The sequence below is a fragment of the Bufo bufo genome, chromosome 8 (genome assembly GCF_905171765.1).
Source record: "Bufo bufo chromosome 8, aBufBuf1.1, whole genome shotgun sequence".
Lineage (NCBI taxonomy): Eukaryota > Metazoa > Chordata > Amphibia > Anura > Bufonidae > Bufo > Bufo bufo.
This window is the reverse complement of record NC_053396.1, coordinates 211232634-211246866: the sequence shown is the minus strand read 5'-3', so window position 1 is coordinate 211246866 and position 14233 is coordinate 211232634. Positions and strand designations below refer to the sequence as shown.

Here is a 14233-nt window from a genome sequence, read left to right as displayed (position 1 = left end):
CTTAGAGTGCCACAGTGTGTCATCAGCAGGTTGCAAAAGAAACAAATAGATGTAATACTAGCGCTCCCGCCACTGACTGGTGGTCAATCCTTTTATTAACACTTATTGATGCCGCTGCTGGATTTGTACGGGTGAATTGCCGACCCCCAAAATGTTATATAGGTATATGGATAAAAAAGCTGTAAACCCGCGCTGACTATAAGTGCTTAAATATGTCCAATGTTCCTGTTAATATATATTATTACTTAGTCACAGTTAGAGTTGTTATCTGCTCCAAGCGTGCTCAGGTAAGCTGGATTACATGCAAGCTGGTTGGTGCTTGCGTCCTCTCGCGGTCAGCTTAGCTTCTTCTGTGTGACGTCACACTGTGCTTGCTACGGATGCCTCCTAGGTCCACACTACTGCCGACGGGTTTCAAAATTCACGGATTTCTTCCTCAGGTTGCAAAAGAGAGAAATACTGGAAAGGTCACAGAAAGGCATAGGAGTGGACTTCCTTTGACTATATCCCACACTTATGACCGCTTCATTGTGAACAATGCCTTGCAGAACCGGATGATGAATTCTACACAACTCCAGGCACATTTTAGGGAGGTGACAGGCACCCAACTGTCACGTTAGACCATTTGAAAGCATTTACATCTGCATGGTCTGCATGCTAGATGACCTGCAAGGATAACTAACCACACCACCAGGCACAGGCATTATCGTCTTGCATGGGCCAGGGAGCATCTACGTTGGACGAGGCACCAGTGGGCTTCAGTGCTGTTCACTGATGAAAGTCTATTCACGCTGAGCAAAAATGATGGCCACCAACGATGTTGGAGAAGTCAAGCAGAGCGCTATGCATCCGCCACTGTTTTCACCAGACGAGCCTTTGGTGGTGGCGTTGTTACAGTGTGTGCAGGTGTGTCTAGTATATACAGAACTGCCCTACACTTTGTGAATGGTACACTGTCAAGCCCATACTACTTAAATAACATCATTAATCCAGTCATTGTGCCTCTGTATGAACAACACAGGACTAATTATATCTTCATGGATGACAATGGCCAGCTCATCTAGGTCACATCATTAGGGAACGGCTGCTGGAGACTGGGGGACCTCAAGAGGAGCGGCCTGCACTTTCTCCAGACCTGAATCCCATTGAAAACCTATGGGATCAGCTGAATCAATGTGTAGAGGATCATAAATTGTTGTTGGCTTTTGTTTCAATAAATTTGTTGAGATGAGGAAATCACCATTGCTGCTTCTACTTAAATGTCCTACTTTCATGATATAATATCACTGTGAATTTTTACATGTTCCATAAATTTCACCAAAAAGCCAAATATCCCTAACTTTTTGTGAGTAGTGTATACAGTACATACTGCATAAACGCTAATTTTTTGCACTTATTTTTATAGCTTCGGACACATACGCTGACACCAGTAAAAAAGTTGCTGAGAAATCATGACTCAATGTTGGGATGTAGGCGAAGAAAGAAAGAAAATTAAAGTATATGGCCTGAAGGTTGGATGATATCGCAGCCTAGTGTACAAGGATCATTGCTGGACCTCTCCATTCCCACACTGACTGTGACCATAATATCAACTCAAAACAATGTCTTCTAGCGGGTTGGGATTTAACAATCTGCCCTTTACTTCTATTCCAGTCTCCATGAAGCTATTTTTAACCCCTAAAGATCATTAATTTAGTTAATTATTGCAATATACTATGCCTATGTCACTCCATACCTTGAAAGAAATCCAGCTTCAATTTGTCCCCTCTGGTGGTGCTTAAAGTCCAAAACCATGTTATATTTTAAAGGAGGTTACCAGGAGTACATATCCTCAAGATAGGTCATAAACATCAGATTAGTGGGGGTCCAACTCCAGCTTTTCTGGTGAGCGATGCGGACCCATTTTGCGGACGTGTGAATGGACCCTAACTCTATGTCCATGCAGGAGATTTGAAACTCCGATCACGATAATGATATATTAAGAAATTAACCAGCACAGAAACTAGTACCCAAAATATTTTTCAAGGGTAGAAATGTATTTTAAAGGTCAAAAATATTTTTTTGTTTTTGCCTCTCAGCATTCTGGAGGTCAAAACATTTTTGTTTTTATCCTAATGTACCAGTATGAGGTCTTACTTATGTGTCTACTGTTTTTTGATTAGTGACTGTTACATATTAAAATGTATTAAATGCACAAATAATGTGTTTTTTTTAAGGTCGCATCCAATAGATTAAAATTAACTTTAAGACTTTAAGGTTCCTCTGATCTTCATCATTGGAACATTGTCTGACTCCACCTGCCCCTGCTAGACTGCAAGAGCAGGAGCTGTAATCCAGCACTGTGCCACGCTCCGGGAAGAAACACAGTTGTGTTTCTGTTCAGCAGTTCGAGGGCTGCAAGCTGCCCGCAGCCCACAGGCAATGGGTTGTGCACCCCTGGCCTAGGCACAGCTCAGCCCCATTGAAGTGAATGCAGCTTACCTGAGATACAAAGCAAAGCTGCTATACGATGTACCGCATGGTGCTTTGTGAGCTGAGAGAAGACTACGACATTACTGCAAGCACCGGTGCCTTCTCAAACAGCTGGTGTCGGACCCCACCTATCAGATACTAATGCATGGACACACAACTAATGTTTCGGGCTGTTTAGGTGCAGGTTTAAACACGATTAAACTTCAAGAAAAAAGAAAAAAAATGGAACCCTGGTGGAGGACTAAGGCTACACTAATAGTGCACCTGCCATATAAAAAATAAAAACATATGTGTATATTTGAGAACATATATGAAAATACATACACAGGGAGAGCCTGTTTCACCATCGTAGCTGCCTACTTATATGGATACCTCTAATCTCAATAAAGCAATATAAGGTCATATTTGCAATTAAGACCCTTCGGAATGCAACTAGCCAGAGAGAATATCCAGAAGGTCTCCCAATTTAGTAATTTCCTTCTGTGATCACCACCTCTTAATGGGCCATTACATGCTCAGTGCCCAGTACTCGGAGAGACGTCACCTCTCCCTCTTTAATAAGGGACAAACACCCCAAAATAGTTGTCTGCAGATGGATATTTGGTTTAAAAGACAGACATTGACTCATAGGGAGCCGATCTGGATAAAAATGTGTCTATTAGTTTGGTCTCCCATGGCCATAGTTAGAATATTCTTCTCCAATATGTACAGCATGCATTTCAGAGCCATTTTTATCTAGACTAGCAATGCATGGCTATATGGCTATGGATTCTAAGCAGGGGCGTAGCTATAGGGGAAGCAGAAGAAGCGGCTGCCTTGGGGCCCAAACTCAGAATGGGCCCACCCAGGATAAGGACTAGAAGATTTTATTGTTAGGGTCCCCCCAATAGTATTATAAAAAGACATTATATCTGAGAGCAAGATCTTGACAAGCCACAGGCGTGGGGGTTGCACAAAAGGAGCGGGTTGTGTTATGTGTGTTATGTTGAGCTTCTTCACGGTCCTTTCTGTGGGGTTATCAACATAAATTATTGCCACTATCCCTCTGCAGAGAACCCACCTTTTAAAGGATTACCCCACTCACCCATAGTTTGCCCTCGATGGCCCTAATCTAAACCTTGGATAAATCGGCTCCCTTACATTGTCCAAAAATGTTTCTGCTGGGGAATCACCCACCATCTTCAGTGGGCAAACAAGTTCGTGGTCACTCTGTGGATATGTATCCATTCTCAGGTACAAAGGTTCAGGCACTTGCCAGGGTTTAGCTCAGACTGGGTCAGGCTCTGTTGTCTGCCTGTCCATCATGTTCTATACTGTGCTGCCGCTACTACTAGCCTTACACAGTCACATATCTACTGACTTGTCCATCATGTTCCATACTGTACCACAGCTGCTGGGAACCCTACCCTAGACAATATAGCAAACATGAAACAGCTCCCAAAAAGGGATCATTTTTTACAGCTTTTTTTTAAAGCCATTGCTTCTTCATTTTTTTATATAAGTATATTTCCTTTGTGAGAGGTTTTTATTTGATTTGTAAGTCCTGTATTACTCATACTTGACCACTGAAGGGCAGCTTATTAGCTATGTGAGCCTCATGTATGTTCTCTTTGTTCTAAAATCACTGTGGGAGGGAGGATGAAAGTTAGTTTGCAACTTTTAAATGTACCAAGAAACTCAGGGTTGAAGTTGGTGAACCACTACCATCTAGGTAAGGAGCCAATTACCTTTTCTTAAGTAACACCCCTTTTGTCTACCTCATACCCACTATATAAGAGGATGTATCTTTAATAAAGTGTGGGATGAGAAGTTTTTTCCCATGAAACCAACTCGTGTCCTGGTCTCAATGTGAAAGTTGTATCAGCGCTCATACTTATACTTCTAATTGATTTGGCACCACACAAAGAAGATGAAAGTTGCTAGAGTGGCGATTACACCTTTAAAATAACACCAAACCTGTTCCTATTCCCAAAAAAGGGTGCTTCACAGTCTCTGTGATAATGTGGTGTATTTAAAGGGATTCTGTCACCTCGTTTTAGCTTATAGAGATGTGGACATGCACGGCTAGATCGCCCAAGGGGCTGTACTAACCTTCTTGGAGCCCAGCACCGCCTGCGTCCTCCGAATCTCCTCCTAGCTCACAATTAGATTGCCCTAATTGCGCAGTTCCTTCCCTGAGGCTGATGCTAGCACAGGGAAGGAACACTATACCGGCATTGCGCATGCGCGAGCTCTCGCATCGCGAGATCACGGCAATCTAACTGTGAGCTAGGAGGAGATTCGGAGGACGCAGGAAGTGCTGAGCTCCTTCAAACGGGGGTCGTGGCTGGGCTCCAAGAAGGTTAGTACAGCCCCTTGGGCTCCTCACCAGGCTCATTTACATATATATAAAATCATTTTTTAAACACAATAAAAGCACACAGCGCTATGGGACAGGTATATTGCGGACATGCTAGCCGTGCATGTCCGCAGCTCTATAAGCTCAAACGAGGTGATAGAACCCCTTTAAAGATGCAGTCTCAAAAAATTTATTCTTTAAGGAAGTTTATGACATGCCTTTTGGTCTGAGAGTTTATTGCTGAAAGGGTAGAGGTCTTGAGAATCCTGCTCAATGGTTGCAGACCACTTCCAGTATCTTCACCCTACAGGATTGCTGCTTTTAGTTGGGCCTGCAAGGTACAGCCCTCCATGACTAGTGAGAAGAAGAGCAAGTATATCCTGCACATTTTGAAGACCACTTTCAGCTTGTTCCTGTACCACGGTGGGTGATACCTGTGCCACCCCAACTTGAAAAAGTGACTAGAAACCAAGACTGTGCCTGGCTTTTGGAGGTCTTGCATACATTTCTACTGTGAGTCTCTCTGTGAGTTGACAGAGAATGTACATCCAAGTTGTGTGCCAATTAAAGACTGCAACCACCAAGTTGTGTGCCCAATTGTAACTGTAAAAGTCAGTGCCACTGTTTTTAACTATTACATTTGTTGCCCCAACAGGCGTAGGTTTAGTTCTTTTTCCCTGAACTTTGCTTTCTCTGCCTCAATTACTGAAAGAAGAAAACACAGGTGCAGTCCCCTAGTGCATTACCTCACCAAATATGACCAACGCAAATATGGAGTATCCCTACCAAAAGTGGTTGTACAATGCCAAGCACAACACTGAGATAAGTGGAAGAACCTCTCCAGAAGTAACTGATCTACTGCTACCTCCCCTCGGTACACAGATCTGATGATCAGCAATAAATTATATTCAAGTGTGCAAAAAGAGAGATATTCGGGGGTAATGTTTTGGATATAGGGGCAGATTTATCATAGACTGGTGGTATATTACGATCTATGATAATGAGGAGCACTTCCGGTGAGCCAGAAAACTGGCATAAAAGATGATAAATGTGGCAGGACCGCTGGTCCTGCCTCCTTACCACCTTTGCCACAACCCCTTTTTGGAAAAGTAGCAAAGGCAGTAGAGAAACACCACTGGTGTTGAAAAAGTCACAAACATGCAGACATTTTTTCAAATAAAAAAAATGGCATGTGTATGATAAATTAGGCCCATAGATTTATTAAAATGTGGAAAAAAAACTTTTTTTTTAATTCACTCCTGGTCATGGGCCGGCTGGCCATAGACCCTACAGGAAAATTCCCTGGGGGGGGGGGGGCAACCAAGCACTTCTCATGGCCACCAGCAATGTATATTAAGATCTGATGATCTCAGCATTAATGTAGGAGCATCAGGCAGATACATCTGGCCAGCGGTTGCAGGTAACCCCTGAATTCAACTGTCCTCAGGATGATCAAACAGTTTCAGACTTTGGCACGGGTGGCCGTATGTTTTGCTGCACTGTGGTATTTGGTTTTGCTCAGGGGCGGGCTGGGACGGGAGGCAGGGAGGCAATTGCCGCCCTAAAGAATGTTAAAAACGGCCACATAATAATAATTATTTATTTTTTTATCCCTCAGGGCCGCACCGCCAATCACCACAAGGGGCACGGCCCTGGTTCTTGTTGCCGGCGGGGAGGGGGGGGGGGGGGGCAGTAGGAGATGAGCGCATTGTGGAAGCGCTCATCTCCATATTCATCTGTATCGCCGTGCTCAGGACAGCCATACAGATGCCTGTGCTGCGGCGGGGCAGGGGAGGGAGAGGCCACTGCAGCACACAGCGGGGGACACAAGCCGGAAGAGGCCTGCATTTGCATCACTGCTAATGGAGGTAAGTATTATTGTTTTTTTTTGTTTTGTTTTTTTTCTTTTCGGGGGGAGCTGGCACTATGGGGCATCTGGCATTTCTTACAGACCCATTTTTTTGGGGCGGCACTCTGGGGGCATTTATTTCTTGCCCATTTTGGGGGGGCACTGTGGGGGCATTTCTTACTGGAACATTACGGAGGGCACTATAGGGGAGAGCGGCACTACGGGGCATCTGTTGGCACTATAGGGGCATTATTTGGGGGCACTATGGGGAAGTGGGGGCTCTAATGGGGCCTTTTTTATTAGCACATTATGGGGGCACTATGGCATCTGGTGGCACTAAGGGGGCATTTTTTACTGGCACATTATGGGAGGCACTATAGGGGAAAGCGGCACTATAGGGCATTATTTGGGGGCACTATGGGGGAGTGGAGCACTGTTGGGGCATCTGGTGGCACTAAGAAGGGGCATTTTTTACTGGCACATTATGGGGGAGAAGAGCACTATAGGAGCATCTGCTGGGGGCACTAAGAAGGGGCATTTTTTTACTGACATATTATGAAGGACACTATGGGGAAGGGGGAGAGGAGCACTATGAGGGCATTTACTGGGGCACTATATAGGGGTATTTTATACTGGCATACAGTATGGGGATATTAGCTCAACTGCGGGCACTAAGCGGGGGTTTTCATGTACTGTCATATTATAGGGAGATTTATTACTACTAGGAGGTATTATGCAGAGATTTACTACTACTGGGGGGCTATGATGAACATGATTACTAGTATGGGCACTATAGGGGCATTATTACTACTAAGTGTGCTCTGGCAGAGAATTATTTCTATTGGTGGGATTTTGGGGATCACTGTTACTTTGGGGGGCACCCGGGCACAGTATCAGCTTAGCAAAATTATTTTTGGGGGACATCTTTATACTATTAGTGTCTGGGTGCAGTTATTTTTTAGAGCACTGTGTGCCAATATTTGTTGAAGGGGGCACTATCTGTGTGGTAGTAGTATTTCAAGGGGGACTGTTTCTGCAGTATAGTATTGGGGGCACTATCTGTGTGGTAGTAGTATTTCCAGGGGGACTGTTTCTGCAGTATTGTATTGGGGGCACTATCTGTGTGGTAGTAGTATTTCCAGGGGAACTGTTTCTGCAGTATAGCATTGGGGGTGGCAGGAAAGGGTGTTCAGAAGATGTGAAGATGATGGAAATGTGGGAAACTAATGTCTGTTTGTTAATCTCTGCAGAGACGGGAGATGGCAGAAAAATCATCATGGCGGTCTGGTCAGAATGGAGACGATAAAGAAAGAGAACATCTACAACAAAGGTGACATCACTGGATGTAAGAGGTATGTGGGTCAATGTAGGAGAGGAGATGCTCCGGCTACTCCCCCTGCCATTTGCAGAAGGAGGATTCAGAGCTGGGTGAGGACGGCCAAAGGGGGCAGCAGGCCATGGGCGGGTGGCAGATGGTGGGGGGAACCACAGGCCTTGAGCAGGATCAGGGGAGGCAGGAGAGCGGAGGAGCTTCCTGGCTGTAGCCGGCTGTTTATTGTATAATGTGAAGCAGGCAGTGCAGCCAGGACAGGCCTCCCCTCTCCGTATGATGTGTAGAGACAGGCCTCAACAATAGAATTTCAGCTGAACAGTTTGTTGGGCATGGCCTATTATATGTAGGAGGGGCTTTTAATAATAGGCGGGGCTAAAAATGGGCCACTTGACTCGATTTGCCCCCCAGGACTAAGGCTGCCAGCCCTCCCCTGTTTTTTCTGCACTGTTGGTATTAGGTTTTGCTACACTGTAGTATTTGGTTCTGCACTACTGGCCCAGCTTTCTTCTGTTGTCCCAACTTCTGCCAAATTGGACCCACCTACAACATGGGGACACTTTTTTAGTTTTTTTTTTCCAGGGCCACTTTAAGTTTCCAGCCCGCCCCAGCCTCTGGTTTTGGCTTCCAAAGCTGCCTCAGAATACCATGTGGTCATACTATGATATTTTCCTTTTTTTTTTCTTCTGGATTTTCTGGATTTTGCAAGTTTTCCCACCTACTAAGAATGGAGAGGTCTGTAATTTTTATCGTAGTACACTTCAACTGTGAGAGACAGAATCCCAAAAAAAATCCAGAAAATCACAATGTATCATTTTTAGATAATTAATTAGCATTTTATTGCATGAAATAAATATTTGATGCAATAGAAAAACAGAACTTAATAATTGTTACAGAAACCTTTGTTTGCAGTTACAGAGGTCAGACATCTCCTGTAGTTTTTGACCGTTTGGATTTTGGCCCACTCCTCCATACAGATCTTCTCCAGATCTTTCAGATTTTGGGGCTGTCACTGGCTACATTGAGTTTCAGCTCCCTCCAAAGATTTTCGACTGGGTTGAGGTCTGAATACTGGCTAGGCCACACCAGGACCTTGAAATGCTTCTTACGGATCCACTCCCTGGCTGTGTGTTTTGTGTCATTGCCATGCTGGAAACCCAGCCGCGACCCATCTTCAATGTTGGCCATTGAAGTGAAGGAGGTTGTTGGCCAAAATCTTGCGATACATGGCCTATCCATCCTCCCTTCAATATGGTGTAGTCATCCTATATCCTTTGCAGAAAAGCACCAAGTATGATGTTTCCACCCCCCATGCTTCATAGTTGGGACACTTGGGACAGTGTTCTTTGGGTTGTACTCATCCTTGTTCTTCCTCCAAACATGGCAAGTGGAGTTGATACCGAAAAGTTATATTTTGGTCTCATCTGACCACATGGCCTTATCCCATGCCTCCTCTAGATCATCCAGGACGTCCTGGCATACTTCAAACGTGCCATGACATGTACTGTCATGAACAGGGGGACCTTGCCTGCCCTGCAGGATTTTAATCCATGACAGCGTAGTGTGTTACTAACTGTAATATTTGAGAATGTGATCCCAGCTCTCTTCAGGTCATTGACCAGGTCCTCCTATGTAGTTCTGGGCTGATTCCTGACCTTTCTCAGAATCATCCTTACCCCACGAGGTCTTGCATGGAGCCCCAGACTGAGGAAGACTGACAGTAATCTTGTGTTTCTTCCATTTTATAAAAATGTGCCAACAGTTGTTGCCTTCTCACCAAGCTTACTACTGATGATCGAGCATGCTCGGCCAAACACCAGTTCAGCTTGAGCATCTCGATGCTCGGCACATGGCGGTATTCGGCGAAACACCATATATGCTCGAGCATAATGCTCGAGTCTCCGCCCCGCACGTTTCTTGGCTGCTATGCAGCCAATAAACGTGCAGGTAAGTACTGCCCTCACTGTAATGCCGTAGCCATGTTGGCTGCTGGCATTACAGTGATTGGCTGACTGGAACGCGTCATCGGGTGCTATATAGCAACCGATGACACATGTTCGGCTCATTCTTAGTCAGGGAGAGCTGTGCTGAGGAAGGGAGAGACAGTGTACTGAGTGATTTAAGAATATTTTTACCACCAAAACTTTTCAGAGACCCAAAAGTCCTTTTAAGGACTATTGTGTGTGGCAGCAGCAATCTATATTTTTAGCGCAACCTGCGCTAAATAGCTAAAACTTTACAGACCCAAAAGTCCTTCTAAGATCTATTGTGTGTGGTAGCAATATCTATTTTTAGGGCATCCTGTGCTAAATAGTGAACAATAGTTAGGCCGCTGCAGACAGCGACATTAGCTGCACCACATCTCTAGTCTAAAGTGTGCGCATCCAAAAAATATCTCACATCCAGTGTACTTTTTCCGTAGACGGTGTCCGCTGCGGACAGTGACATTAGCTTCACCACATCTCCAGTGTAAAGTGTGCACATCCAAAAAATATCTGGGACATACAGTGTACTTTTTCTGTAGATGGTGTCGACTGCGAACAGTGACATTAGCTGCACCACATCTCTAGTCTAAAGTGTGCGCATCCAAAAAATATCTCACATCCAGTGTACTTTTTCCGTAGACGGTGTCCGCTGCGGACAGTGACATTAGCTGCACCACATCTCCTGTGTAAAGTGTGCACATCCAAAAAATATCTGTGACATACAGTATACTTTAACCCACCAAAAAATTCATCAATAAACCTCCAGGTTACAAATAAATAATACTTTATTGAGTATTATACATACACATGATAAAAGTTTGTAAAAAGAATAGCAGCAAATATCAACTCAAAGGAGGATAAGGAGGGGGCAGCAGAGTCCGTCCTCCAAACTCAATAATCACTTGCGGCTCTCACCATAATGATACACAATAAATGGTATTTGAGGCCCAAAACAGGGCCATGCAAACCTACCCAGAAATTAACTGTTGTAATACGCAGCGGTGTAAAAACACATTGCACCTCAGTACATACCAATATAATAGCGTGTATCATGAGTAATATAAAGCACAACCATCAAGCTATACCAAATGTGGGAACGTGACTCTGGAGCCGCCTCCACCTGACGCCGTTTCACCAACCAGGCTTCTTCCGGTTGTAGGTGAAGGCCTGCTGGTGAGCTGACCCTGTAAAAAATTATATGCGACTGCCTGCTGGTGAGCTGACCCTGTAAAACATTATATGCACCGCGGGCCCACGATCTGTAGCTCAGTAGTCCGGGTGGCTCCTTGGTCACAGGGCTTTTAACCCATGGTCTGTGGCTCAGTGTCCCCATCTCAACGTCTTCTTCTGGTCACTCATGCAGACTGGCAGAGTCTTCCACTCTAAGCACTGGTCCCTAACTGCAGAAACCTAGGGGCTCTGACTGCTCTCCTTATATACAGTTTCTAGAACCTTCTAGTGGGTGGGGTGGAGTGGAGAAGCTCTGCACAAACAAATACAATGTTACACTTTCTGTCATAGACTTACATTAGAGCTACAGTGATACTCAGTGGCAATGACACAGCAGTTTTTCCAGACAAAAACAAGTTTACAGACATAACAACAGAGCTAAAACCAGACATTCAAAAGGTCAGACTGTCTGGTTTTGATGGTAAACAAGTCTGGCTTTTTCCCTCCAAAACAGGCTCTTCTTTAAACCCTATGGCAGCTGTGGAAAATTACCAGCTTCTCATTCAAAGTCCTAATAGTCTCTCAGTATTCATTAACCCTTTCCACAGAGCCTTGTAAATACAGTGATAATGAATAGGATATATATCACAACATATAAAATGCAGTTACACAGTATTAAACAGTGCACATTAACCCTTTCAAGTGAAATAAAGTAAGACGTTTATAACTTTGCATAGGGGAAACAAGGGCAAATGTCCACAAAGGTCCAGACTTCACAGTATCCCTGCTCCAGGGCACTACAGATGACCTACCCTGAAGATAGGTCATCAATAGTAAAAGCCTGGACAACCCATTTAAACCCTAACAGTGGGGGGACTGGGGGGGCAGTAGGAAAAGAAAATAGCGATCTACACCTTATCTGCAGCACTACTCATGTATTACTGCTGATAATAGCCCAAGATCCTGGTGACAAACTCCCTTTAAAGGGATCGTTTCACATTGACAATGCAATCTAATCTGCAGCAGGAGAAGCTGAGCAGATTGATATACAGTATTATGTTGTGGGAAAAGATTCATTAAAACTTAATTAATTCCTCAAAATCTTTGCTTATTTTTTATTACACAATCCCTTTAATCATAATTGAATAGGTTTAACAACACTGTAACATAGTTTGTGTTAAAAAAAATAATAATAAATCTACCGAGCTATCAGCAGCAAACAATATCGTAAAGGTGCGTATTCAACATTACCACACCAAAAGAAACAGCTCTCATAAATAAGTAATATCCATATAAACTTTATTAATAAGTAAAATAAAATTGAAATAAAAAGATTCAAGGGTTGGCAGCAACCAGATACCCAAAGAGGACATTAGAGGGCGCTGAAATATCAGGTCATTATAATTAGTAATGTAATTCAAAAAACTGTGTAATAAAAACCACTGTATTAAAAAATAAATGGACTCCAATTAGAGTAGCCAATAAGTATCATATAGTGCCAGACAGTAATACTAAAGAAAAAACTGATTACCGACCAATATATATTACTATACTACTACTATTTAATCTCTCTTTTCTTTTGTATTAGGCCTCATGCACACGACCGTATGTATTTTGCAGTCTGCAAAAAATATGGATGACGTCCGTGTGCATTCTGTATTTTGCGGAACGGAACATCTTGCCCCTAATAGAACAGTCCTATCCTGTCTGTAATTCGGACAATAATAGGACATGTTCAATTTTTTTGTGGAACGGACATACGGAAATGGAATGCACACGGAGTAACTTCCTTTTTTTGGCAGACCCATTGAAAAGAATGGTACCACATACGGTCCGCAAAAAAACGGAAGGGACAGGGAAAGAAAATATGTTTGTGTGCATGAGCCCTTACTGTGTGGCACTATGTGATACTTATTGGCAACTCTAATTGGAGTCCAGTTATTTTTAATACAGTGGTTTTTATTACACAGTTTTTTTAATTACATTACTGATATTACCTGATATTTACCGCCCTCTGATGTCCTCTTTAGGTATCTGGCTGCTGCCAACCCATGAATTTTTGATTACTATTATTTTTTTTTTACTCTGATTTATTAATAAAGTTTATATGGATATTAATTATCTTTGAGGTGTTATTTCTTTTGATGTAAATAGTTTCTGCTAGGCCTCATTCACATTTCTGTGTCCATTTGACACCTGTGGAAAATCCTTCCGTGTTTCATCCATGAAGATGTCCGTGAAGAATCCGCGCTTGGTCCATATGTCCATTTTCTATCTCCCTGTGTGTCATCCGTATTTCATGGACACTTCTCAGCTGAAAGTTAATTTCTAGAACATCTCCTACCAATGATCCACGAAACACTGACAGAACACAGATGCCATCCATGTTGTGTCAGTGATTTTTCACAAACCCATAGACATCATTGTGCTTGGTCCACATCACTGACCAAAGTAGTGCATGTCTCTGTGATTTTTCCACGGACACTGATGTGTGAAAAAACACACTAAAGGGGTCTTTAATACTGATGACCTATCCTCATGATAGGTCATCAGTATCTGATCGGTGGGGGTCTGACACCCGGGACCCCCTCCGATCAGCTGTTTGAGAAGGCAGCGGCGCTTGCAGAAGTGCAGTGGCCTTCTCCCAGCTTTTCTTAGGCCAAGTGACGACACGTCCATCAGTCTTGTGGTCTAGGATTCAAGTGAATGGAGCTGAGCGCGATACCAGGCGCCGCAGCGCTCTCAGGAGCCCTCTCGAACAGCTGATCGGCGGGGGGTCCCGGGTGTCAGACCCCCACCAATCAGATACTGATGACCTATCCTGAGGATAGGTCATCAGCACAAAAATATCGGAAAACCCCTTTAACATCAGTGGGTATGTGTGCTGTCCGTGACTGTTGGTAATAACAAAGGGATGAAGGAGGGGAAGGACACCCCTACCCACGCTGGCCCATACTTAGAACCATCTCCCAAATAAGGACACTGACCACGTTCTTTCCTTTAACTTTCTTTATTGCAGGGTGGTAGTCGGCCACAGCTATATTTATTATTTATAAACGGCAAACATTATAAAACCGTGCGCTCTGCCA

The 14233-nt window shown here is 43.8% G+C and overlaps 1 protein-coding gene across 2 annotated transcripts in view; it reads left to right on the top strand.

Annotated features, from left to right (window-relative positions):
- The window catches only part of LOC120977687 (class I histocompatibility antigen, F10 alpha chain-like), a 58827-nt gene that overhangs the window by 19466 nt on the left and 25128 nt on the right, over positions 1 to 14233 (top strand). The window contains exon 7 of one of the 2 annotated variants that reach the window (XM_040405731.1): positions 1406 to 1418. In XM_040405731.1, the coding sequence (XP_040261665.1) occupies positions 1406 to 1418 (13 nt within the window). Of the gene's footprint in view, positions 1 to 1405; positions 2195 to 14233 lie in introns of those variants that run through there. The other variant, XM_040405730.1, reaches the window with a different exon arrangement.